The following is a 27,746-nucleotide window of genomic DNA, read 5'->3' as shown; positions in this document are numbered from 1 at the left end:
TAAAGAAGGGGGGAGGGGATGTGCACAGAGAGGCGGGTCATACTTTCCCGGCCCTGGCTGAACTTTAAAACATCTCTACTCATTAAACACTGGGCTCTACACTTTGCTTAACCCTGGAAGCCGGTTATCAGCCTTTGACCTTAGTCCTCCCTCCTAACCAGGTCCCTCCCCACCCCAGATTCCAGGACCTCAGTCAGATTTAGGGGAAATGACCAGTTTTCAGAAGGATTGCCTCAGGACACACTATCTCCACTCGCTCAGCTCTGGAGAAGATTCACCATGATGTTTTCGAATGGAGAGAGAACTGAAGCTGCTGGGACACGGTAAGGGGAGCAAGCTTTCTTTTGCATGTCTTCGCTGGGTCCCTCGTCCTGAAGGGCTCATGCGGATGGCCTTGGACACCTTCAAGGAGCTCCGAGCCTCTCTGTGGTGGTTACCAAGACCTGTTGGGAAGATGTCATTAGAAACTCCCTCCCTGCTTCCAAGCCTCTGCTAGAGTAAAGCCCTTCCTAAACCACACCTTAGGCTCTTTGGTCGAGAAACAAGGGGGATGCCTGCTCTTGTGTTCAGGTGCTGCTTTGAGCGCCAGCCCTCACAGTAGTCGAGGGAAACTCCACCGAGTGTTCCCCAGGGCTTGCCACACATCTGCAGAGGCACCTTTAATGTACGGAGGCAGGGGGCCTAAAAACTCTCTCTGTCTTCCGCTCTGTTTGCCACCATCTGTCTCCAAGGTCTCAGCGTCCTTTGACTACAGGCCCCAGCTTGGTTTCCTTTCCTCCCCATGAAACCCCCCCTCTATCCACAGCGTGCACACACACACACACACACACTCCCTTCTTGATCTGGGTCGTCAGGGGAGGCTACAAGTGAGGCTGGGGCTTGCCCGTTTGGGATTTTCTTTGGGCAGAACACAGCCCACAGGGGCAGTCTTGGCCTTCACTTGTATTTCCAGTGGTGGCCAAGGAACAAAATAGGAACGAGAAGGCCAGCAAGATCGGTAAGAGGAGAAAAGTGGGATTAAAAGTAGGGTTCTCTCTCTCTCTGCTTTGTACAAGGGGGCTTCAGAAAGTTCACGGAAAAATGGAATTAAAAGATGAAAAATGTCCATGAGCCTTTTGAAGCCTCCTCATATTTCTTTATACATTGCCCGTGGTGCCGCCACCTCCCTCTCTGGACCTGTGCTGGCGGAAGGGCAGTCGGAGAACAAGGACCCCTTGGTGCCCCCAGCTCCCAAGCAGGCTGCTTGCCCAGCAGATGCCTCCGAAGACTCAGAAGCTGTATACTCCCCTTCCTGTATGCACTCATGAAGATTTGACTGGCTTCTCTTCATGCATTTCTGGGGACAGAAACTCCCGGTCTCACCAGAGGCCTATTTCATTTTTTCTTGCTTATAAACTGAACAAGACTCACTGCAACCAAGTACATTCCAAGTGGCCAGAAAATTCCTCCAAATGTTGGATCAAAGTCTGCCTTTCCCTTCTTCCTCCGCGGGTTTCCTACCTGCTTACCCCAGCCATGCGCTGCCTCACCAGGGTCCTCCTCTGGCCACTGTCCAGGCCTGGTGCAACACTTCTGATGGGATCGGCCTGAGAAGAGTCAGGTTCAAGGACGAGGATTCCTTCTTTTAGTCTGGACACTGGACACACTCAGGGCCAAGAAGACTCCCTCTGGTGTTTCTGGAAACCAGAACACACCATTGCTTCATGTTGAACTGGTGATGGGTCCAGACTTTGTTCCACATACTGAGCCAAATATCTTCATTTGTTACTAGTACAATCAATCAATTTACCTCTGTTACACATTATCTTGGACATTGTTCTTTTATTTTCTTCTTCCAAAAATCCAAGCCAAACTCACTGCCTAAGTCAATGTCGGCTCATAGTGACTCTATAGGATAGGGTACTGCCCCTGTGAGTTTCTGGGTCTGTAACTATTTACAGGAGTAGAAAGCCATGTCTTTCTCCCTTGGAGTGGCTGGTGGTTTTGAACTGCTGACCTTGCAGATCACAGTCCAATGCATAACCACTCTGCAACCAAGGATCCTTCGATTTCCTTCTTCAGGATCCAGCAATCATTTTTAACTTTAGCATTGTCATTAGTCTTATTAACTCATCCCCCCCCCCTGAGGATTTGATAGGTATCCCATCATAATGCTGAATAATAATTAGAAGGAGCATGAGTAAAAACCCACCGGCATGTTCCTAGAGTCTTCTCTCCAAGTTGAAGTTCTTCAGTCCCTGGGGAGACACATATCTATCTAATGGTGTTACTAGCCAGCTTACATGTCCATGCCTTGCCCGCAAAGATAAGACGAGAGCCTTTACTTCTCGGTGCATGCTATGGAATGTCCCAATCCTCTTAGTTTGCTGATCTAAATAAGTTGTTTTTAAAAAGATGTGATTAAAATCATAAAGTAAAATGAAAAGGTGAGATTAGCTTGTTATATCTCCAATGAATTTGTGTTAATGGCTAGTAATCATATTCTTTAAAATATATATATTCTATATAAACCATTTTTAAAATAATCTTTTGATTTTCTTGATGACAGGATTAATTTGGACCCTCATGTGGTTTATTGGCAGCAATATTTTCCCCTTTTTGAAATGTTCTTGTTTTCAGTCCTTTGTGCCTCTCAGGTGCTCAAATTTCTCTTACACCACTAAGGTAATATATTTCCTGTTATTTTGACACTCGCAATTACATTTTCTCTAGATAGTCCCTTTAAAAACATCCAGGTAGTTGGGCACTGCACAGTGGGGCTAACAGATCACTAGACCAGCATTGCAGCTGACTGATTTGGGGCAACATCACTAGCTTCTATAGGGCAGGTTCCTCATTAATTTAAGATAAAGCTAGTCACATCTTCCTCCTTTGTTTGGTCTGAGAAGTAACTGTAGGCGAAGGTGACAGGTGTGTGCCAGGCACAAAGCAACACAGAGAAAATGGGGTTTGCATCTGATTTTTGACCTTCACTTTCTTAACTTCCAAGGTTTGTTCCAGCCTTGTTGATTTGATGATGAAACAAAGCTTTGGTTAACTTTGCACCATCTCTGCAAAGAGTGGATGTGTCCCTGCCTTCTAACTGCTTTGCACCTTCCTCGTGGTCTCAGCATCTGCTGATCGCAGCCCCTGTAGCTCGCCTCTCTTGGATCTGGGCCCGCCTCTCTTGGATCTGGGCCAGAGTTCGATATGTATCTTTTGACTTGTGACCTTTGAAAACGGACACAGCCACGGATGTCTTGTGTGGCCTCATCAGTGTACATGTCTGTCTCCTCTGTTTCCTTCTGGGATCAATCTTGTTCTGGCGGTGTCTGGCTGGGGCAGGATCTATCTTTAGCTCTCAAGTCTGGAATGTATTCCTGACCCCAGCCTATTGTCTCTCCCTTTGCCTCATGAAGTTTAAGACGACATGACCCATGGTGGCTCTCTCTAAAAGTTCTTGTCACTTTGCAGTCAAAGTTAAGTGGGTTGAATCTGATTCTTGAGCATCCTGTCAAAAGCAATGGACTACTCCACAAGTCAGTAATTTAACAAATGTTTTAAGCAGACTCAAAATTCACGTAGGGTTTCCTGATCGCCCCCTTGACAGTTGTCTTGCCCCTGTACCGGGGTCAGCATTGCCATTTCAGTTATCTGCACCACCTCTTCAGCTAGATCCTCTTTGTAAACCCCTTGGGGCCCCACCCCTTCTGCTTCTCCAGTTCCTCGTTACTCTCAAGCCTTTCAACAAACGTCCTCCTTAAACTCGCTGCCACGGAGTCCATTCTGAATCATGCATAGCAACCCTCTGTAGGAGAACGACCAGGCTTTCCACTCCCGTAAACAGTTCCGTCTCAGAAACTCACAGGGGCAGTTCCTCTCTGCCCTATAGGATTGCTGTGAGTCAGAACTGACTCGATGGCAGAGGGCCACCCTATAGGATATGCTAGAACTGCCCTTGTGGGTTTCTGAGACTTTATGAGAGTAGAAAGCCTCCTCTTGCTCCAGCAGAGCTGGCTGGTGGTTCCGAACTGCTGACCTTGAGGTTAGCAGCTGCTCAATGAGTAACCACTACACCACCAGGTGTAAACTTCCTCCTTAGGTCTTCAGGTCCATAAAAACCAAACCAAACTCAAAAAAAAAAAAAAAAAACCAAACCAAACTCATTGTCCATCGATCCCATCTGTGGAGCGAATCGACCTTCTTTCCCACATACTTGCCCATCTCAGGGCTTTTCCTAATTCAGTGATTCAACAAGTATTTAAGGTGTCAGTGCTGTGGCCAAGGCCCCAAAGATAACACTGCCCTTCCATCTGGCCCAGCTATGCAAAGCAGTGCTGCCCTGCCAGAATGTCCAGTGCTACCCTGCAAGGCTAGGGAGGTCAGCTTCGGAAGACTTTATCAGGAGCTCACACCGGAGTCTTATCCATTGAACGGTGTTCGCCAACATGCCGGTGAAAGGAGTCTTCCAGGTCAAGGCACACGAGCAGAGGTGCAGAAGGGAGAAACAGTACATACTCATAGAGCCTCAACAAGCTCATGGCAAGAACACAGGGCGAGGCAGGTCGTGGCCGGGTCCTTTGGAGAAGCAAACCCAGCAAAACATCTGAGGGTCTTAAAATTCTTCCTGGACAAATGAACTGGAAAGATAACGTCAACTTTTTGAAGGCCCTCAGTTAATTCATTCATTTACAAATTATGTTTACAGTTTTATTGGCACTTCATCCACATGTCATGCAATTCAATAATTCAATCATATCGAGAGTTGCATAATCGATTCTAGAACATTTTCTTCTTTGTTGTACGCATTGTTATTCATGTAATTATTTTTAATTGTGGCAAAAATATATCCAATACATTCTCCGATTCAACAACTTCTACCTGTGTAATCCAGTGCCACGGATTATGCTCTTCATGTGCACAGCCATGATTGATATCCTTTTCCAGATGATTACACCACCATTCACATAAATTCCATGCTGCCCAGCAAAAACTCTTCCTCCTTCACCCATGATAACCATTGGTCAAGTTTGGTTTCTTTTTTATTTCTTTTTTTGTTCCCTCGATACGATATTGCATTTACATATCATACACTTTCCTAGTTAAAGAGCTTTTAAAAAGAGTTGTATATACATCATCACAGTTCTAATGTTCCCTCCCCCTCTTCATGCATTGTTTGCTCCTCAAATCCCTTCACCCTCCCCACCCCTCGCCCCACCCCTACGTCCCTGATAAACCACTGCTTCAGTTACTGTCCCTCTGCATCCACTCCTGGGCTTCCCAGACTGGAACACCCAACAGAATCAATAAAAAACACAAACAACCAAACCCAAGAAGAAAGAAATCATAATATAAAGATAGAAATTAACAAGTGAAAAAGAAAAGACCAGCATCAATATTTAAAAAGTCAGGGAAGAAATGTCTTTCGTGGAACAAGAGAGAAATACTTGAGCCTAGAGCAAATTCTGGTTGGCTCAAGAGGGAAGTCAACTGACCAAGTATCCTATTATACCACGGTTCATCCCCATAATCAAATTGACAATCATCTCTGGCTGATAGTAAAGCTGTTCGAGTTCCTTGCTAGAGGGGATCTATCAGAGGCTTAAACTGACTAGATACTCTGCAGATGGATTTTGGGCTCCCACTGTCCTCCATAGCTTGATGCCTCTTTATATCTGAGTATATATACGCGCACACACAGACCTGTATAACAAAACTAAACAAAAATCAAAATACTGAATGAAAAGCTACAGTTCTTGGTTTTGCAACTAGTCTGTACTTGTAGCTGGTATTTAGAACTACCTTGTTCACCACCTATTCCATATCCTTTTTACCCCACCCACCCACCCCACCCCACTCCCGCAAGCATCTCAACTGGTCGAAATCTTTGCCTGGTGGAACAATCTTTTATTTCTGAAAGGCCTGGACCAGTAGCCATGTTGGAATTGGGTTGTGGTTTTCCATTGACTTCCAAATCACAAGATATGAAGTTACTAAGAGACAGTCTAAAGGCCACCATTCCAGAGATAGTTTTCTTACCTCCACTATATAATGTCAAAGGAACCCCAGTAGTGCGTGGGTTACATGTTGGGCGGCTAACCACAAGGTCAGCAGTTTGAAATCACCAGCCAAAACTCGGAGGGGAAAAAGACAGTTTTGCTGCTCCCATAAAGAGTTACACCTTTGAGGGAAAAAAAACTACGTATTTTACAAAACGAAAGGTCCTATTGGGTCCCTGAGTTGGTATCCACTCAATGGTAGTACATTTATAGAACGGTAGTCTTATTTCCCATGGAAAATTAGCATCAATAACTCCAGTCAATGTAGTGGTTCATTTTTTGCCCATTTATTCAAAGGCATTAGGGGCCCAAAGTGGCATGGAGTCATCCTTAACTTCCAGCTTCAATGGAGTCAGTGTTGTTTCCTGACGGAAACATTCCTTCCTTTGGGATTAAGATTTCCTGGTTAATTTTACAATAATTCACTGTCACTCTATAAAACTTGTTTTTTTCCTCATAAGTTAAATTGGTTACTTGAATGGGGATGGGTGAGATGCGAATCGGGAGAAAAATTATGCATTCTACATCCATAAACATGTTTAGCTTCAGAAACCCATAGAGGCCATTGGAACCTGTCTTACAGGGTTGCCACAAATTGGAATCAACCTGATTGTAGTGGGTGTGTGATGGCAGTCACCATCCCTGCATCCTTCCAATCCTTACTGGTGGCACAATCACTTTACAACCATCAGTCCATGAATGAATGTGGTGTTGCTTTCGGTTTACTATCTTCTTAGGTAAAGGCAGTTCTAATGGCACCCACTTGGCTTTTCTTACCAAAATAGCTCTTATTGCACATCTCAGGGATCCAATCTGTCAGTTGCTGAGTACGTCTCTTCCAATTATACATTCCGGAACTGGGAGAATTAGTACAGGATAGGATCGGGGACCCATTGTGAGACAAGTCTGAGATAACACTCCATTAATAGTTTTACCTCCATCCGCTCCCTCCCACACTGACTGGTATGCCTTCAAAAGCTTTGGATTTCACAACAGATCTAAAATTGATGGTGAGGAGGGTGTATAATGCCTGGTGGGGTTTAATCAAATGCAATGTATCCGAGAGGAATTACTGAGAGCCAAATGGAGGGTGAGCATGATAGTGGGACAGGAGGAAGGTGAAAGGAAATAGAGGAAAGAAATAGGAGACAAAAGCTATTTATAGAGGTATAGTTATAGGCATGTATATATGTAAATATATTAATTTATAATGAAATGGATAAAGGCCAATGCGCATATATATATATGATAAGTATTAAGATAGCAGACAGACTTTGGGCCTCTACTCAAAGCCTCCTTTAACACAAGATAACTTTGTTCTGATAACCCAGCACTCTTTGATACTCACCTTCCCTACACTGTTGAAAACAAAATGGGTGTATAAGCAAATGTGGTGAAGAGAGCGGATGGTCCCTGACTACCAAAAGATATAGCATCTGGGGTCTTAAAGGCTTGAAGTTAAACAAGCAGCCATTAGCAGGGCAGAAAATAAGCCCACATGGCAGAAGCACACCAGCCTGTGTGATCATGAGGTGTCGAAGGGATTAGGTATCAGGTATCAAAAAATCCAAAACAAACAACTATGTCGATGCAAACGAGGGGGATTGGAGTGAAGAACCGAAGATATCCCCCCACAGAAGGGTTATAAGGAAGGATGATTCAACGAAGTATAGCACCGACGAATCACACATCATGCCTCTAGTTCTTGAATGCTTCCCCCGCCCGCCCCCACTACCATGATCCAGTTCTACCTTACAAATCTGGCTAGATGGAACACATGTTAGTACAGATAAGAGCTCTTGATACATGGAATTCAAGACAGATAAAACCCTCAGGAACAGTGGTGGGAGTAGTGATATCATGAGGGTGGGGGGATGGTCAGGGAGGAGAAAGGAGGAGAAACGGGGAACCCATCACAAGTTTGGATATATAGCACCCTCCCTCCCCAAAGGGGATGAATAACAGAAATGTGGGTGAGGAGAGCCAACGGACAGTGTAAGACAAGAAATAATAACAATATATAATTGATCAAGGATTTACGAGGGGGTGGGATGGGAAATACCAAGGGCTCAAGTTGGAAAGGATGATGGCAACATGTATACAGATAAGCTTGATACAACTGATGTATAGAATGTTATAAGAGCTGTAAGAGTCCCCAATAAATTTTTTTTTAAGCTTAAGAGTTTCCTGGAATTTGTATCAATTGAGAGGCAGCGTTCAGTCATCCCCTCTCCTTTCCCCCCAGTGTAGAGTCACTCTTGTAAAAGGCCATATATCTCTTTGGGGAAGGCTAGGAGGATTAACAGTATAACATTTTGGAGGTGTGAGAGGGGAGTCCTTCTTCAAAGGAAATGGGACTCCCCTTCTTTCAAGGGTTGTGAGTCTACAAAATTATTCAAGTCTGGGAATTGATTGAGGGACTGTGGCTAGTTGGGGGGTTTGAGTTAGATTGCTGTTCACTTGACCTAGAATGCTCCTGCTTGTACACATCAAGTTAAATATTCAATAGCTTTCCCATCTATTTCACTCCAAGGCACACTATGACTATGTAACCAATGTTATAGTTCATATGACTCAGACTATTCTGATGAATGCTTCAACTCTGCTGTCCATTATGGGGATTGTGCCCACCTCATCTTTGGTCATTCAGAGCCACCAGTTGGCCCCTACCACCATGGGGTCTAGTCAATTAAGGTAGTGTCCACAATCCAGTTTGACTTACATAAAATAGCAATCATATTAGCTCTCCAGTGTTCTGGTACCCCCATTCACAAAGTTGTTCTTTATCGTGTGGTGAAAGGTGTGTCCTAGAGTACTCCATGAGCAGGTCTTTGAGTCCCACCTGATAAATCCACTCTTATACCAATTTCTCTAAAATAAGGGTGGGGGATGATAATAATAATTCAAGGAATAGTTTATTTGGTTGGTTCTCTGAAATATAGATTGAGTTGTAATTTAGTATAGGCCACCACTTAATTCAGTGGTTCTCTGAAATATAGATTGAGTTGTAATTTAGTATAGGCCACCACTTAATTCAGTGGTTCTCAATCACTGAAAATCATGGCCTAGCCACATTGGCACATAACCTTAGCCATCATAAGGCAGAAGAGTTAAGGTTGAAAAGTTAACTAGGGCGGGCATAAGTGGTCTTGAATGTCATTCTAAAACTTTGGGCTGTGTTCTGTAGACCCTTGGGGACTGTGGAGAACATTCACCAGGGAAATAATGTGACTGGCCTTGCATTTTAGATACATCACTCTCAACTGAAAACAGAAGGATGGACTAGAATGGGGTGAGGCTAAAAAGAAAACCAAAAACCACCAAACTCACTGTCATTGAGCCAGTAAAGCCTCAGAGCCAGCATAAGAGACGAGCTCTACTCAGACAGGGTAGAACTGTCCCTGCGCAGTTCCTAGACTATACATGTTTGCAGGAGAAGAAAGTCTTGTCTTTCTTCTGGGGGTGATACTGGAGGCACAGACATTAATGTGAAAGGTGTTAAAATTGCCAGGCAACAAACAAACAGAGAGAGAAAGGGAGAGACAGAGAGGTATGAACAACAAAGTGGCAATAACCAGCCTTCTGAATGAGCAGGCTAAGAGGAAGAAATCTAGCTATGAATGAACTATTGAATTTTATGACATGTGAATTATATACCAATAAATCTGTTGAAAACAAAGAAACAAACAACTAAAGGGATTAGTTCACTCCAGGCTAGTAAACGATTTGGTATCTAATAAGCAGATAAATTCATTTAGCCTTTCTTTGAGTAGCTGATTGTATTAATCTCTGTTCCCCATATTCTCTTTTGAACCAACTTCGTCATCTCACTGATTCCCTCATTAATGAAGTGAATAAAATCCTAGGCATGTGTTCATCCTACAAAAAAAAGAAGAAGAGCTCTGGCAGGACTCTTAGGCTGAGGATCACATTGACTGAGTTGGATGACGCTATGAGTGAGAATTGCCAGTGTCGCCAGGCTTCTCTAGGGAATCTGAAGGCCATCCGGGTGAGCTGTCCAGCCAAGGACTGGTCTGAAGCTCCGTGCAAGCTAGAACGAGGCGTCCGGGGGTTTCCTGTGCACTGATGGTCTCTCTGCCCCCTTTGTTCCTTCTTCTTGTTGACGTTCGATGCCTTTGAATTTCCCACTCACAGTGACTCTCTAGGTTTTTTCTAAGCTAAATAGATAGATGTGGCCGTAACAAACAAAAACTTATTTGCTCACAGTTTAGGAGGCTCTTGTGAAGTGCCAGCCGAGTCAGTTCCCACTGAAAGCAGCTCTGTGAAAAGAAGCCACCACTTGTCTGTCAGTTTGTTGGACTGTAGTGGCGTGTGGGCTTGTGATGCTGGAGGCTATGTCACTGGAGAGCACTTCATAGAATTTTTCAAAACCAATGACTTGTTCATAGCAAACACCTTTTTCCAACAACGGAAAAGGCCACACGTGGACTTCCCCAGCTGGAATAGAAAAGAAATCAAATCGATGACGTCTGTGGGAGAGCTGCTGCAGAGGCTCAAGATCAGCAGCTAAACCCAGGCCAGGGCCCACTGGCGAAGACACCATCAGTTGCTCATGTGTATGCTCAGGATAAAGTAATAGAAAATTCAAACAAATCAAACCCAAACATGACTTTGAGTCTAAACCACCTGAATTTCAAGAACATTTCAGGAACACTAATGATAGAAGACCTAATGAGCTGTCGGAGGACATCAAGAACATCATTCATGAAGAAAGCAGAAAGCCATTAAAAATACAGGAAATAAAGAAAAGGTTAAAGTTGTTGTTATAAGAGACTCTAAAACTTGCACTTCATCGTAAAGTAGCTAAAGCAAATGGAAGAAATGAAGTCAAAGAACTGAACAGGAAATTTCCAAGGGCAGTTCAAGAAGACAAAGCCAAATATTATAACGAAATACACAAAGACCTAGGATTCGAAAACCAAAAGGGAAGAACCTGCCAGCATAGCCGAAACAAAGAACTCCAGAAAAACCTCAAGCGTTGAGTTGCAATGTTGAAACCATCTATTGGCAAAATAGTAAATTATGCAGGAAGCACCAAAGGAAGATGGAAAGAAAGCCCAACACGGCTGTGCCGTAAAAACTAGTCGACAGTCCGTCCTTTCAGGAGGCAGCACGTGAGCAAGAACCAATGGTGCTAAAGAAGAAGTTCAAGAGGCACTGAAACCATTAGCCAAAAACAAGGCTCCAGGGATTGACTGAATACCAATGGAAATATTTCAATAAGCTGATGATACCCTGGAAGTACTCACTCATCTATGCCAGGAAATTTGAAAGACCTGGTCAATTGACTGGAAGAGATTCATATTTTCAGAATGTTCAAACTATAGAACAATAATATCATTGCTATCACATGCCAGTAAAATGTTGCTGAAGATCATCCAATAATGGTTACAGGACTACATTGACAGGGAGCGGCGAGAGATTCAGGCCAGATTCAGAAGAGGACATGGAACAAGGGATGTCACTGCTGATGTCACCTGGATCTTGACTGAAAACAGAGACTCTCAGCAAGAGGTTTACTGTGTTTCATTATGCCAAGGCATTTGACTGTTTGGACCAGGACAAACTATGGAGAGCCTTGAAAAGAGCAAGAATTCCAGAAACTTCATTGTACTCATGTGGAACGTGTACATGGATTAAGAGAGAGTTATGCAAACAGAACAAGTGAATGTTGCATGGTCTAAAATCAAGAAAGATATGTGATAGGGTTATATCCTCTCACCATACTTATTCAATCTGTATGCTGAGCACATCGCCAGAGCAGCCGCCTTATGTGAAGTAGAACGTGGCATCAGTGTCAGAAGAAGGCTTATTAACAACCTGAGGTATGTAAATGCCACAACCTTCCTTGCTGAAAGTGCGGTGGATTTGAAGCCCTTGCTGGTGGAGATCAAGGACTGCAGCTTTCAGTATGGATTACAACTCAGAAGACCCGAATCCTCACAAGTGGACCAATAGTTAACATCATGGTAAAGGGAGAAAAGATTGAAGTTGTCAAGAATTTTGTCTTGCTTGGATCCACAATCAGTGTTCATGGAAGCAGCAGCCAAGAGATCAAAAGATGTGTTGCATTAGGTGAATCTGCTACACGAGACCTTTTTAGAGCATTGAAAAGCAAGGATGTTTCTTTGAGGACTATAGTGCACCTGACCCAAGCCATGGTATTTTCAAGTGCCTCATACGCATAGGAAAGTTGGACACTGAATAAAGAAGACTGAAGAAGCATCAATGCCTTTAAATTGTGGAGCTGGAGAAGAATATTCAAAGGACCATGGACTGCTGAAAGACAAACTCATCTGTCTTGGAAGTATAGCAATGAAGGCAGGGCAGGCCCTCAAGGAAATGGATTGACACTGTAGCTGCCCCAAGGGGCTCAAGAATAAGAGCAGTTGTGAGGACGGCACAGGGCAGGGCAGTGTTTTTCCTGTTGTGCACAGGTTTGCTATGGTCCGAATGGACCCTATGCCCCTGACAACAGATGCAGAACAGAATAAAGCCCCGCCCAGCTCTGTGCCGCCGTCATGACTGTTGTTATATTGCAGCCGCCGGGTCAGTTCACCTTCTTGACGGGCTTCCTCTTTTTCGCCGACCTTCTACTTTACTAAGCATGATGGCCTTTTCCAGGGCCTGGTCTCTCCTGAAACCATATGCAAAGTACGTGTGATGAACTCTTTCCATCCGTGCTTCTAAGGAGCATTCTGGCTGTACTTCTCCCAAGACAAATCTGTCCTTCTGGCAGCGTTGGTACTTTGAATATTCGTCACCAACACCAGACTTCAAATACATATATCCTTCTTTGGTCTTCCTTATTCATTTTTCAACTTCCACTTGCACATGAGGTGACTGAAAATACTGTCTTGGTTCAGGCGCACCTCAGTTCTCAAAGTGACATCCTTGCTTTCCAACACTTTAAAGTGGTCTTTGGCAACAGATGTGCCCAACACAATACATCCTTTTATTTCTTGACTACTGATTGTGGACCAAGTAATGTGAAATCCTGTCAACTTCAATGTTTTCTCTGTTTATGATGATGTTGTCTATTGGTCCAGTTGTAGGAGTTTTGTTTACTTTACACTGAGTTGTTGTAATTCATACTGAAGACTGTAGTCTCTGATTTTCATGAGCAAATCCTCCTCCCTTTCAGCATGCAAGATTGTGTCGCCTGCATATCACAGGTTACTAATAAGCCTTTTCCGAATCCCAATGCTGCGCTCTTCTTCAGGAGTCCAGCTCCTCTGACTAGTTGCTCAGCACAGACTGAATCAATACGGTGAAAGGATACGACCTTGACACTAAAAGTTCAAATTCATGGCAAGATTTTGTCTCACGTGTTTTGGGCACGTCAGGAGAGCCCCGTCCTCGGAGAAGGACAGCGCCGTGCTCCGTGAAGGAGAGGAGCAGAGCAAGAGAGGCAGGCCCTCCGTGAGGTGGGCTGACACGGTGGCCGCAACATGGGCTCAGGCACGAACAGTTGTGAGGACGGCACAGGACCACGCAGTGTTTCACTCTGTTGTGCACACGGTCCATCTGGGTCGGAACTGACTCGATGGCACCCAACAACAATATTACTAAAGGGTGGATTGCAGAGAATATCTTTCAACTATTGCTGCTCTTTAGTTTCTGATTCTCCTGTGATTCATATGTATTACTTATGTATCAAAAACAATAAAGTCATGATTTAAAAACAAAAAAAACACCCCCAAACCAAAAAATTCATGGCACCTGTTCTAGGGGAAGGCTTTCTGTGTCGGGTCACTAAGGTTCCCTGTCAATTTTTCACGTGTACCTATTCTGGCTCAGCACACTGGAACTTTGCATTCTTTAGTTCTCCACCACTCCTCCAGCACGTGGCTGTGGACACACAAAATGTTCAACAGCTAGCTGTTGATTAGTAGTAGTGTATTCTAATTCCAATACGATTATGTCCAAACAAGTGGTAAGAGTTACTTGCAAGGCGTCCAGGATTAGACTCCTTCTAGGGCCCTAGTAAGGAGCCCTGCTGGTGAGGGGTCTCGGGGAGGAGATGAGCCAGTCAGGGTGCGATGTAACAATGATGAGAAATACAACATGCCTCTAGTTCCTAAAGGTTTCCTCCCTGCTCCCACTACCATGACTCGAATTCTATCTTGCAAGACTGGCTAGACCAGAGGAGGTACACTGGTACAGATAGGAACTGAAAATACAGGGAATCTGGGACGGATGAGCCCTACAGGACCAGTGGTGTGAGTGGCAAAACAGGGAGGGTAAAGGGAGAATGGGTAGGAAAGAGGGAACCGATTACATGGAACTGTGTGTGACCTCCTCCCTGGGGGACAGACAACCGAAAAGTGGATGAAGGGAGAAGTCGGACAGGGCAAGATATGACAAAATACCCATTTATAAACTATCAAGGGCTCATGTGGGAGGGGGGAGCGGGGAGGGAGGGGGGAAATGAGGACCTAATGTCGGGGTTTTAAATGGAGAGAAAATGTTTTGAGAAATGATGTACAAATACGCTTTACACAATTGATGTGTGTATGGATTGGGATAACAGTTGTATGAGCCCCTAATAAAATGTTAAAAAAAAAAAAGGAGCCCTGCTGGTGTGGAGGTTACAGGTCAGCCTGCTAACGGCAGTCAGAAGTTGAAAGCCACCAGCCACTCCACGAGAGAGATGAGGCTTTCCACTCGTGTTAGGAGTCACGGTCTCAGAAAGCCACAGGGGCCGTTCTACTTTGTCCTATAAAGTCGCTCTGGGTGGGAATCCACTTGCTGGCAGTGAGTCTGGATTTGGGGTGGGGCCCTGGGACTCGGTTCAGAGCAGAGCCTGGGGTTCAACACTAGGTTGCTAACCGAAAGGCTGGTGAACTGACTCCGCCTCCCCGGAGAACAATACGACCATCTGCTTCCCACAGTTGCAGCCGTGGCAACCTCTGGGGGCGGCTCTACCTGGTCCTGGAGGGTCCCTCGGGGTTGGAAAGGACCCAATGGTAATGGGTTTGCATTGTGTTCATGTTCTGGCCCCCTGAACTCTGCATCCTCTCTCTGCAGGAAGCTCTGTCTCCTCTCCTTGTTCCTGGCTGGTGTCTGGGCCTGTGCAGCCAGCCGCTGGAGCCCCGTGGGGGACATCTGCACGGCCAAGCCCCGGGACATTCCTGTGAACCCCGTGTGCGTTTACAGCTCCCCGGAGAAGAAGGCAGCGGAAGAGGCGGGTCCAGAGCAGAAGATCCCCGAGGCCACCAACCGGCGGGTCTGGGAACTGTCCAAGGCCAACTCTCAGTTTGCCTTTACCTTGTATAAGCACCTGGCTGACTCCAAGAATGACAATGACAACATTTTCCTGTCACCCCTGAGTATCTCCACCGCGTTTGCCATGACTAAGCTGGGTGCCTGTGACAACACCCTCAAGCAGCTGATGGAGGTACAGTGTGGGGCTCCTCTGCCCAGCCGCCGTGCTGGGGTCACCTCTCAGCCTTCTTCATTCCGGGGCCTACGTTGGGGATGTTTATTCATTGGTAGATGTTTGTTCACTTGGCCGTTTATACGTTGACTCATTCGACATCTCCTCCGTGCCAGGCATTGTGCCAATATTTCAGAGTAGTGACTTAGTTTCTCCCTTTTAGTGAGGGAAGAACATAAGAATCTATATAGGAATACACGAAGGGAACAAGATAAGAAGAAAAGCCATGGATTCAGTTAGTCCCTGATCATACTTTAAGAGCGCGGATGGTGCAGTGGTCATGCACTGGGCTGCTAATCAAAAGGTCAGCAGTTTGAAATCAGCAGCTGCTCCTTAGGAGGAAGACAGGGCTTTCTGTTCTCCTGGAGTTATCGTCTTGGGACCTCACAGGGGCGGTCTGTGCTACTTGTCCTCGAAGGTGGCTATGAGTCGGAATCGACTCGATGACAGTGAGTTTCTTTTTTATGATATTTTAATATGCCATAGAAATACCAGATTTCGAATCTTGCCTTGGTTGGGGTGCCTGGCTGGCCATCTTTAGGTTAGGTCACATCTTGGAAGCAAAGATAATTAACAAGGAGGTATAATGTCCGCACTGCACCCACCCGATAGCTCAGTATGGTACAGAATAGGACTGGGTCTCTCTCAGAGGGCTTGCCTCTGCTCTAGTGGCCAGATGTTCACTGAACCTCATCCCTTCTGTTCAGTCCTCTGGGATGGATTAGCCCAAGTCTTTGCTCTAAAAAGAAGCTGTAGCTTCTTCTATTTAAAAAAAAAAAATCATTTTATCGGGACTCGTACGACTCGTATCACAATCCATCATTGTGTCAAGCACATTTGTACTTTTGCTGCCATCATCGTTTTCAAAGCATTTTCTTTCTACTTGAGCCCTTGGTATCAGCTCCTCATTCCACCACCCCCTCCTCATTAACCCTTGAGAACTTATAAATTATTATTTTTTCACGTCTTGCACTGTCCAATGTCTCCCTTTATCCACTTGTCGTCCATCCCTCTGGAAGGGGGTTATAGTTAGGTCATTGTGATCGGTTTCCCCTTTCTCCCCCAACTTTCCCCTCCCCCTCCTGGTATGGCTACTCTCAATATTGGTCCCAAGGAGTTTATCTGTCCTGTATTCCCTGTTTCCAGCTCTTATCTGTACCCATGTACATGCTCTGGTCTAGCCAGATTTGTAAGGTAGAATTAGAGTCATGATAGTGTGAAGGAGGAAGCATTAAACAACCAGAGGCAAGCTGCATGTATCATCGGTGCTACCCTGCACCCTGACTGACTCTTCTTCTTTCCATGGCCCTTCTGTAAGGGGATGTCCAATTGCTTACAGATTGACTTTGGGCCTCCACTCTGCCCTTCCACCCACCCACCCCTGCCCCCATTCACATTATGATTTTTTGCTCTGGGTTTTTGATGCCTGATACCTGATCCCATCGACACCTCATGATCACACAGGTTGGTGTGCTTCATCCATGTGGGCTTTTTTGCTTTTGTTAGATGGCCACTTGTTTATCTTCAAGCCTTTAAGACCCCAGATGCTATATCTTTTGATAGCCAGGCATCATCAGCTTTCTTCACATTTGCTTATGCACCCACTTTGTCTTCAGCGGGAAGGTGAGCATCTCAGAGTGCTGGATTATTAGAACAAAGTGTTTTATGTTGAGGGAGTACTTGAGTAGAGGCACAATGTCCATTTGCTTCCTTAATACTAAACCTATAAATATATGTACATAGATCTTTTTCCCCATCGACATAAACTGTAGCTTCTTTTTTTTTTTTTTATACTGTAGCTTCTTATAAGACTTTATATTGACATCTGAAACTTTCAGTAGTCTCAAACCTCTTCCATATCCTCTATACCTCTGTCAACAAGAGAGATGACCCTTCCTTATACAAAGGGCAAAAGTGGAATACTGTTTCCAAGTTAATCATGCTCTGTAGGTCTTCCTCTCCTGTGGAAGAGATGAACAAAATGCTATGTGTTGGAAAAGTAGGGTATGAATGAGATGAAAGGGAATAATTCAGCAACAAGTTTTTGGGAAGACATCATCCTAGAGGAATTACAAACTGGAGGTAAAAATGAGCACTTTTGCCTGAGCGTGTGGGGGAGGGGAGAGGAACAGGAGGGATGGGAGGGGCAAAAGGGAAAGAGCAACTTCGCCCATGTTTCCTTCGTGGCAGTGATGGTGAGAGACTGGGGTGTGAGTTCCAGGTGGCCATGGCTAGCATAGATGATTTTTAAGTCCTTTTCCACACTAAACTCTGGGCCTATTTAATCTTCTGCTGCCGGGACAGCTCTTCTTTCTCATCCCGACCAGCCAGAGTCCTGGAGAAGAGTTGACCCCTGTAGCTGGCCTGGAGGTGGTTTCAGAAGGGACTCCCTTTGCTTCCTCTCCCAGAACTACCAACAGCACTTTCCCCATTGCAGCAAGGAAACATCTCAAGTGTTGGACAAGAGCCCTGTAGGGGTTTTAGATGGCATCCCGCTCTTTCTTTTCCCCTCATTTATCCACTCAAAGAACCATCAGCGAAGTGAGCCTTTATGCTGTGCCAGGCATGGTGCTTGGAGGAGCTCACAACCGAGGTGGCTGGAGGTCAGATAGTGACTGCCATGGAATTCAGCACCCCCGTGAGTCAGACTGCCCCCCAAATTCACTGCCATTTTGGTTTGGCTTCTCTAGGTGTTTAAGTTTGATACCATCTCCGAGAAAACATCTAACCAGATCCACTTCTTCTTTGCCAAACTCAACTGCCGACTCTACAGAAAAGCCAACAAATCTTCTGAGTTGGTGGCTGCCAACCGCCTTTTTGGAGACAAATCACTCACCTTCAATGAAACCTACCAGGACCTCAGTGAAGCTGTGTATGGAGCCAAGCTCCAGCCCCTAGACTTCAAGGTGAGTGGTCATCTCTTATCTCAGAGTTCTTCCTCTCGAACCAGAGACTGAGGAAGCAGAGACGCAGGGCGGAGGAGAGCCATGCTAGGGCTGATAGAGAGGGGAACTACAAGTCTCAGCCCCTGGGCTACTGATTCTTGTTTGAAACCTGAGAAATCAATGGTATCTACGGTTGAGATTTGGTAGAGGATCACCAACAAGGAGGAAAATCTCTGAGATGCATGGACAGGACAGCCCTAACAATGGACTCAAATGTACCAAGCCAGGCAAGGTTTGGCTTGTTCTTTTAAAATGAAATACTTTTATTGGGGGTTCTTACATCTATCACAATCTATACATTTATCCAGTGTGTCAAGCACATTTGCACATATGCTGCCATCATCATTTTCAAAGCGTTCTCTTCCCACTTGAGCCAGGACTTGGGCTTGTTCTTCAGGCTGCCATCAGTAGGAGCTAGCCTAACAGCAGCCAACAACATGGCTTACTTAGATTATAATGGCTGCTCTGAAAATGTTTGATATTTACTTCACATACCAAATTCAAACATATTCTACAGAGCATTCTCAGAATGCCAGCTCCATACATATTTTAATAACCACCACAATTAAATACAATTGGTGTTCGCTGCATGTTCCTGCCTCCTCTTGGAGATTCATAAAGTGTATAAACCTATTAAGTGTTCTGAGAAGTCCTATGAAGGCACCCGCTGACTTTATTCCGTCAGCATTCCCAAGCTTTTCCGACCACCTGGCCTCTACCCCTCCATCTCCATCAGCTTCTCATGGAACGTGTTTGGAAATCTCCAGTGAGTTGCAGTTTTCCAAAATCAGAGAAGATACTTTGTCTTTTTCTCAGCTTGTTTTCTCCTTTCTTCTATTCTTTCCTTTATTTCTTCTTTCTCTTTTGTTTCTTTTCCTTCTGTTAATATACTCATTAACTATATGCAAAGACTCATACGAGTTATTGTGAGTTTTCTCAGTTTGGGCTAGGTTGTTGGCTTCTTTTTTTTAATCATTTTATTGGAGGCTCGTACAACTCCTATCACAATCCATACATCCATCCATCGTGTCAAGCACATTTGTACATTCATTGCCATCATCATTCTCAAAACATTTTCTACTTGAGCCCTTGTTATCAGCTCATTTTTCCCCTCCCTCCTCACCCCTCCTCATGAACCCTCGATAATTTATAAATTGTTATTTTGTTGTGTTTTACACTGTCTGATATCTTCCTTCACCCACTTTTTTGTTGTCTGTCCTCCAGGGAGGGGGTTATATGTAGATCCTTGTTATCGGTTCCCCCTTTCTACCTCACCTTCCCTCTACCCTCCCGGTATCGCCACTCTCGCCACTGGTCCTGAGGGGTTCATCTGTCCTGGATTCCCTGTGTTACCAGCTCTTAACTGTACTAGTGTACAGATTGATGGCTTCTTAATGAAATGTGTGGCAAGGGCTGAGCCAACGAGGAAAATGCAATGCTGCGCGGATATGTGATTGAACAGCACCGGTGGCTCGATCTGTTTTCTGTCTTCCTCAGGAAAATGCAGAGCAGTCCAGGATGACCATCAACAACTGGATAGCCAACAAGACTGAAGGGCGCATCACCGACGTCATTCCTCAGGATGCCATCAACGAGTTCACCGTGCTGGTGCTGGTCAACACCATTTACTTCAAGGTACTCACAGTGGCCTGGAGACGCCCAGCATGCCTGGCTTCAAAGTGTGCATGGTATAAACTCTCGTATACATGTGACAAGTTCTGAGTCTGGTTGACTCTACTTTGACATTTAGAATAAAATGATAGAGGCTATTGACAATCCTGAGGTTTTCTCAGTTATCTAGAGCCACTTTTATAGCAACTCTAGAAAGGAGGATAAGGAGAGGGGAGTGGGAATAACAACCCCTCAAAACATCGACACTCAGGAAGGCTGCAGTTTACAGCAGAGGAAGTGTGGCCCATTAGTCCATCCTGGGACATGTTCTGTCTTTTTCCTTTCCACGGGCCCCAAGTGTTTAGTCCATAACTGCTGTCCCTAACCATGCTGTCTCTTGGGGTTTCCAGATCCCCAGGAATGACACAAGCTGCCTTACAATTTGTATTGCCCTTAACAGCTTACAGAACACTTCAGCATTTATTAGTCCTCTTGATCCTTCCACCTTCACCAGTCAGATCGTGCATCCTTCTGATTAAATCTGATAAAATCCTGACTTTCATTTTTGACCTGTGAACTTGAGATAATCTACCTGAGCCTTTTTTTTTCTTATGACACATTTTCTGTATTTATAAAATAGTGGTCATGATAAAAATAACTGTTGGGAGGACAGAATTAGTTGTTGCAAGATCCGTAGAGCAGTGCCTGGCTCATAGTAAAACCCAACCAAACGCCATGTCATCTAGTCCGTTGTGACTCACAGTAATCCGACAGCACAGGGTAAGCCTCCCCCCCCCCACCCCAAGTTGGGTCTGAGACTGGACCTCTGCACAGGAGTAGAAAGCTTCATCTTTCTCCTGTGGGCGCAGAGTAAGTGTTTGACAAGTATTAGCTATTACTGGCTCCTGGTTTTATAGCTCAACTACTAATACTTAGAGTAGTTAAATGATTTGTCCCCAAATCAAAGAGCTAGAAAGTAGCAAGAAATGATCATTTCAACTCTGAAATTTCACACTCACTGAACTGAGTCAATTGTGAGCATAGCGACCTCTAGAACAGAGTAGAGCTGCCTCTGTGGGTTTCCCACACTGTAAATCTTTAGAAGTGAAAGCTTTGTCTCTTTCCTTTGGGGCCGCTGGTGGTTTTCGAACTGGTAACCCCCAGCAGCCCAATTCGATTGACTTATATCACAGGGTCCCTCCCACGCTGAACAGCAAGTCAGCTTCTAGATGACCCCCCTGGGACTATCATCTGTATTTGGCCTTTATTCTTCTGAGGCACTTTGGAGGTTGGCCCTTGGGGAGGAGGCTGATGGGAGGCAGAAAGCAAAGGCAATTAGATTTAAACACAGGAAGAGACTTGAAAGTTGTTCTTATTTTCAGTTTTTATATTTCTGATTACAAAAACAAGTTACCACTGAAAACCTGGGGGAAGCATAAAAATATAAATAAACGCCCACTTACAATTTCATCACTCTGACACAGTCACTTAATCTTTTTGTATATATCCTTTTAGGTCTTGCCCATCTTACTATATATAGGTATACATATGTAATAATAGAATGTAAAGATTTTCTGTGTCCATATGTCTTCCCCTATAGAACAGCATAGGAGCAATCGTGAGGATGGTGCAGAACCAGGCAGTGTGTCACGTTCCGTGGTGCATAAGTTCTCTAGGGGTTGGAACTGACTCGATGGCACCTAACATCATCATCATAGATATTTTTGTTCTTGGTTTGTAATTCTCCCACCTGTTCTCTTCTTCTAGGGCCTGTGGAAGTCCAAGTTCAGCCCTGCGAACACAAGGAATGAGTTGTTCTACAAGGCCAATGGGGAGTCAAGTTCAGTATCTCTGATGTACCAGGAAGGCAAGTTCCGCTTCCGACGAGTGGCAGAAGGCACCCAGGTGCTGGAGCTGCCCTTCAAGGGCGAGGACATCACCATGGTGCTCATCCTGCCCAGGCCTGAGAAGAGCCTGGCCAAGGTAGAGCAGGAACTCACCCCGGAAGTGCTCCAGGAGTGGCTGGATGAGCTAGAAGAGACAATGCTGGTGGTCTACATGCCCCGATTCCGTCTCGAGGACCGCTTCAGTGTGAAGGAGCGGCTGCAAGACATGGGCTTAGTGGACCTGTTCAGTCCTGAAAAGGCCAAGCTCCCAGGTTAGTGAAAGAAGGGCATTCCTGCTATCTTTGCACCCAAACTGGTCTGAGCAAGGCTGGAAGAGTTGGAGGAGAATGAGAAGAAAAGATGACTCCATCAGGAAACCTGAATTCTAACCATACTTCTTCTGTTCAGGAGGAGGATTTCTTCTCTCAAGGCCTCAGTTTCGACATTTGTAAAAAGTGGGGAGAGGAGGGTGTAGCTCAAGAATCTCCACAGCCCAACAGAGAGAAGATGGGGCCGGGTGAAAATTCGAGAAGGAATTAGAATGCAGAGGAGAGAGAGAGATAAGATGAAGAGCTGGGGACATGTGGGTACCTCAAAACAGGCAGAGCTGACATTTAATAATTACCCTCTATTTAAATTTCAAAGGGTCCTCATGGGTTCGTTAGGAAACTTGGACAGAAACATCCAACCTTTACCAAGTTGTGGTACACTTCAGTAATGATATTTCATTGGTTTGGTTCCTCTGGGGTCCAATCCTTTAAAAATATATTAAAATAGCTTTTAAAAAAGTTTATAGTTAATTAAACTTACCTTTCAATATGGGCTAGGTTTGAAAAATGTTACTATATTGGAGGGGAGGGATGGGGGAAAATGTTACTATATTTTAAGAGTTGAAAGATAATCCAACTACATGGAGTAAATTTTTCTCTAGCATAGAATTCCACCAGAACAGGTGAAGCATGAGAATAAACTCACAAGAGTCAGGCTGAACTTCAGTCCAAAGTACTTTATTATTTGTAGCACATGTTCGTATTTTGAGAGTGACATTAGGTAAGGGTCCAGGATTTCCTCCTATTGTTCACCAAAACCCCCCAAAGACCTTTTAATTAAAAGTGAATTATCTGTCTGTGGGTTGAAGCCAACTTTCTCCCATTTCATGGAGCCTTCTCTGGTCTTCCTTCCAGGTATTGTTGCGGAAGGCCGGAATGATCTCTATGTCTCAGATGCATTCCATAAAGCATTTCTCGAGGTAAGCACACCCTCCTTTGCTCTCTTCCTCTACTGCCTTTCTTCCTCCACTTCATTATTCAATTGAGTCCTGGCAGTGTAGTGGGTTATGCAGTGGGCTACTAACTGACAAGTCAGCAGTTAGACTCCACTCGTCACTCTGTAGGAGAAAGATGAGGCGATCTGGTGGTCTTTTCAGCCTCCAGAAACCCAAAGGGGTGTGTTAGGCCAGATTGACTAAAGGGCTTTATATCAAGAATTATTGAGATTATTTATTATTAATCATATCCCAGTCCAACTTAAGTCCGTCAGTCTGATACTAGTCCGTAAGTCCCTCTTCGGACTCACACAGCCACATGCAATGATGCAGAACGCAGAAATATCACAGGTTGGTGGGTGCAAAGTCGTGTGGATCCAATGGCAGTGGTAACATCTCCAGGGCTCTGGCAGCTATGAGGGTGAGCAAGCAGGAAGGTGAAGGTAGAGAGGAGAGGAGGTTCCTAGGGTCCTCCTAACGAGAAAGTCTCGTCCACAATGAGGTACCATCAAGCTCTAATCTCATTGACAGATTGAATACCACCCTACACTTTTATTTATCTTCAGGTTGACGTGAAATTATGTAACTACCACAGGGCAGTTCTACTCCAGCCTACAGAGTCACTATGAGTTGGAATCGATTTGATGGCAGAGGATGCTAGGAAGGGCCACTGAGAAGCAAGTTAGTGGAGGTGGAGAACCAGAAGAGTATGGAGTCCTAAGAACTCAGAACAAGCTTTAATGGGAAGTACCTAGAAAGTGACTTTACCTTGAAGAATTTAGCTTGAATAGTGGGGCATGTGCCTAATGGTAATAGCTGAAGAGAGAATAATGGGCAGTTGGGGAGTGTGTCATTGTCCCAAAGTATGTTTGAGAGAACTAGTGAACTCTACTACACTGCAGAAAACCAAAAAAAATTAGGTAGTCACATACATCTATATCCTCTTCTTGGGAGATTAGCAATACATGCTGTGCAAATCGAAGAAAACTCTTTTGAGTATCATTGAACCCAATGTTCCCCCAACTGATTCTCATGGAATCCTTGGTTGGAATACTGGCTAATACAGCCTTTGGAACTTCTGGTTTTCAAACAAATACAAACTTAGGTACTCCTATGGCGGGGGCGCCCTGGTGCCAGACTGGACTACACGCCGAACTGCTAACCAGAAGGTCAGCAGCTTGGACTGACCAGCCACTCTTATCTACACCCATCAAGAGTTAAGTCTTGGAACCCCATAGGGGCAGTTGGATCCTGTTCTATAAAGCCGCTAGGAGTCGGAATCGACTGGATAGCAGTTGAATATGGCCCACCAGCATTAGTGATCTCAGTAGCCTGACACATGCTTGGAGAGTATTGGGTGAGGCCTGAATATCTCTATATTCACAAAGCTCCTCAGGGAATTCTGATGCACAACTGGATTTGAGAACTACTGGACTAGATCCTTCATTGGGGAGAGCCAGGCAGCGGAGGCAGTGAGATGTGTCAGTGTTAGAGAAGGCTGCAGAACTGAGGAAAGGTGGTCAAAGTCAAAGAGAAAGGTTTCTGAACAGGGAGCTCCGAAGTACAGATTCAGGGTCTAAACTCAGTTGGAGATTCAAGGTTAGGAGGAAAGTGAGGGATCAAGGATCAGGAAGAGAACACATTAAGGAGGGTCAAAAAGTACAATAGTTTGGAAAACAAGGTTATAGCTTGAGAGGATACTGTAATCATAATCTCAATGGTAGAACAGATTAAAAAAAATAGCAAGTCTAATGTGTAGTCCTGGGCCTGGTGGGGTGACGGGAAAAGAAATGGAAGCGAATCATGTTGAATGCATTTCCTATAAAGATGTTGTAATTAGATAAGTCACATAATGTCAGGGTGTAAATAAGAAGGCTGTAAGGTAGGTGCCAAACCTTCAAAGTAGGGATATAACTTGTAGGACAATGATGTCAACAACAATCTCTAAGGCAGGGGTCCTCAAACTTTTAAAACAGGAGGCCAGTTCACTGCCCTCAGACCATTGGAGGGCCGGACTATAGTTTATAAAAAAAACTATGAACAATTTCCTATGCACACTGGACGAGTCAGCTCCTAAGCAGGACAGGCAGCAGTGGCAAAAACACCCGGCGGGCCGGATAAATGTCCTCAGTGGGCCGCATGTGGCCCGCGGGCCATAGTTTGAGGACTTCTGCAAGGTAATGAGAACAAGAGGCTCTGTGAATGCTCCAATGGATTAATCATCCTAGAAATAAATGGGGCAACGCTAGTACTCCCTTCCAGATGGAGATATTTGAAAGATTACTCAAGAATAATGCAAAGGAGGTTGAGTTTTCAGGGTGTTAAAACCGTAAATGCAGGGTTTTAACTATCATGGAATATGCCCTTCTAAGGACCCCAAGAAATCACCTTGAGGACTTTGAGTTGCATTTAGAGTGCAGCAGAGGTCTGAACTCATTTTAGCCAACTGAAATCCATTAAACAATGACCCATGATTCCTCTATAGAACTTGAAACAAAATTGCTTTCCTTAAAAATCTTGTGAACCCCATCTCTGAGACCCCAATTGATTGGTTCCCGGGAAGCCTTTATAAATTACACCAGGCCCTGGTTTGAATAAAAACAATTCTACTCATGTGAAAGACCTAGTCTGCTGACATACTTGGGCTTAAAAGAATCAGGAGCTAGGCAGGCAGCAGGAAAAGTGGGGTGGGGTAGGAGAGGGAGAACATGTCTACCCAGCTCCACAAACCTCAGAGATGGAAAGCGTTTTCACTGAACAGCTGAATGGTACCGATTCTAGGTCTCCAAGGAAAGTGTTTTTGAAGGTCTCCCTCTCTAGTCCTAATGGTGGATCTGTTTATTAGTCTAATTAAAATAGAATTGTTAAAGGCTGTTACTCCAAGAAACACAGCCTTCTCTCACACAGCCAGAGGGCTTTTCTCTTTTCATGGGCCCTAGGGTCCTGAGTGGTTGGCTGGGAGAGGGCTTTTCTCTTTTCATGGGCCCTAGGGTCCTGAGTGGTTGGCTGGGAGAGGGCTTTTCTCTTTTCATGGGCCCTAGGGTCCTGAGTGGTTGGCTGGGAAGAGTGATCCCTGGGATCCTGGTATTTCAAGAGTAAAACTACCTCAACTTTGGTGTCCTGAGTTTGAGGTACATTTCCATTCAGAGGCAGATACAAAACAATCCTCATGTAGTACCATGAACTGTAAATCTTTATGGGAACAGTGTCATCTTTCTCCTGTACAGTGTCTGGTGAGTTTGAACTGCCCGCCTTTTGGTTAGCTGACGACCGCTTACCTTACCGTGCCCTCCAGGGTTCCTTTATTATTATTATTTTTTGGGAGAAGGGGCTGTGGGGAGGGTTTTAATACCATGCACAATGGTGCCAGTCAGAAATGTGGCAACCTTACGTGTGTCCAGATTTCTAGTTCTGGAGTCATCTGAATCGGGCGTCGTACTTATTTCTCCAACACAAGTGCTTTCATCAGTTCACTCGATGAAGGAGTAAGAGTAGGGACCTGGCAGGAACCCAACTTGACCCCGGTGTATCTAAAAACAAATAGCATTTTGGGGAACTGTCAGGTGTGGATGATTTTCCTGTCTCGAAAGAACTAGGGCGTAGCTAACGTGGTTTTGTTTCCCATGTGACTGGCAGGTAAACGAGGAGGGCAGTGAAGCAGCAGCCAGTACCACCATCGGGATTGCTGGCCGTTCGCTGAATCCTCACAGGGTGACGTTCAAGGCCAACAGGCCCTTCCTAGTTTTTATAAGGGAAGTTGCTTTGAATACTATTATCTTCATGGGCAGGGTAGCTAACCCTGATGTTAAATAATCTGTTCTTATTCTTTGCACTTCTTCTTATTCCGGTTTGCGAATAAAAGTAAAAATAAATAAAGCTACTCTCTTATCACAATTACGAAAGGACGCTGCTTGGAGAAAAATAAAATTAAAAATCCAAGAAAGAATTATTAGGGCATTTTGTAAAATGTTGTTCCCAGTCGATTTCTACCCAGTGAACACATCTGGGTCAAGAAAGTGAGGGTGGGAGATATCCTGGTGCTTCACTATGGAAGACAACAGGCACGTTGAAAGGGCAGGGCCCGTGTGAATTTTCAGTACCCTATCACATTTCAAACACATCAGTCTTTAGGCTCAGAATACACTCCAAATTGAGTATTAAACCATTTAATTCTCAAACCATTCACATGCATAATGTTCTTTTACACAGTGTTAAAATAAAGAGAAAAATGCATTTTTATACAAACAGATTTTCAAGTATACATTAATAGACTTTTCAGATTACTAACCAAGTTGCTAAAGATTTCATTCACATTGTTCTTAAAGCTGTTCAAAGAGAAAGCTTTTGCTAAACTGCTTTAAATATGTTCATATAAATCCATATCTTCACTCTTTCTTTGAACCTCCCTCCCCCAAACCCCAATTCTCTGCCCTCCTGACCTCCCCCCTCCCCCGACACAAAAGGGCTCCTGGGGCTCTGGGAGACATGCAACCCCACCAAGGACTTGTCATCAGGGGCAGGGCAGCCGCTACAGGAGGAGAG

The 27,746-nt window shown here is 44.7% G+C and overlaps 1 protein-coding gene across 1 annotated transcript; it reads left to right on the top strand.

Annotated features, from left to right (window-relative positions):
• The first annotated feature begins 206 nt into the window (after nucleotides 1-206).
• Nucleotides 207-27,098, top strand: SERPINC1 (serpin family C member 1). Its single transcript, XM_045297840.1, has 7 exons — nucleotides 207-323; nucleotides 15,090-15,459; nucleotides 18,189-18,404; nucleotides 19,941-20,078; nucleotides 21,822-22,212; nucleotides 23,125-23,189; nucleotides 26,841-27,098. The coding sequence occupies exons 1-7, from the start codon at nucleotides 280-282 to the stop codon at nucleotides 27,015-27,017; spliced, it is 1,401 nt and encodes a 466-aa protein (XP_045153775.1). The 5' UTR covers nucleotides 207-279; the 3' UTR covers nucleotides 27,018-27,098.
• Nucleotides 27,099-27,746: the final 648 nt, after the last annotated feature.

Source organism: Echinops telfairi, unplaced genomic scaffold (genome assembly GCF_000313985.2).
Source record: "Echinops telfairi isolate 266 unplaced genomic scaffold, ASM31398v2 ScPeMD7_7424;HRSCAF=8462, whole genome shotgun sequence".
Classification (NCBI taxonomy): Eukaryota; Metazoa; Chordata; class Mammalia; order Afrosoricida; family Tenrecidae; genus Echinops; species Echinops telfairi.
The sequence above is the reverse complement of the archived record's forward strand: the minus strand, read 5'-3'. Positions and strand labels throughout refer to the sequence as shown.

Coding starts and splice junctions, on each gene's coding strand:
- SERPINC1 (XM_045297840.1), top strand. CDS start 280: ATGATGTTTTCGAATGGAGAGAGAACTGAAGCTGCTGGGACACG. Junction 324..15,089: donor ACTGAAGCTGCTGGGACACG/GTAAGGGGAGCA, acceptor CTCTCTCTGCAG/GAAGCTCTGTCTCCTCTCCT. Junction 22,213..23,124: donor TGAAAAGGCCAAGCTCCCAG/GTTAGTGAAAGA, acceptor TCTTCCTTCCAG/GTATTGTTGCGGAAGGCCGG.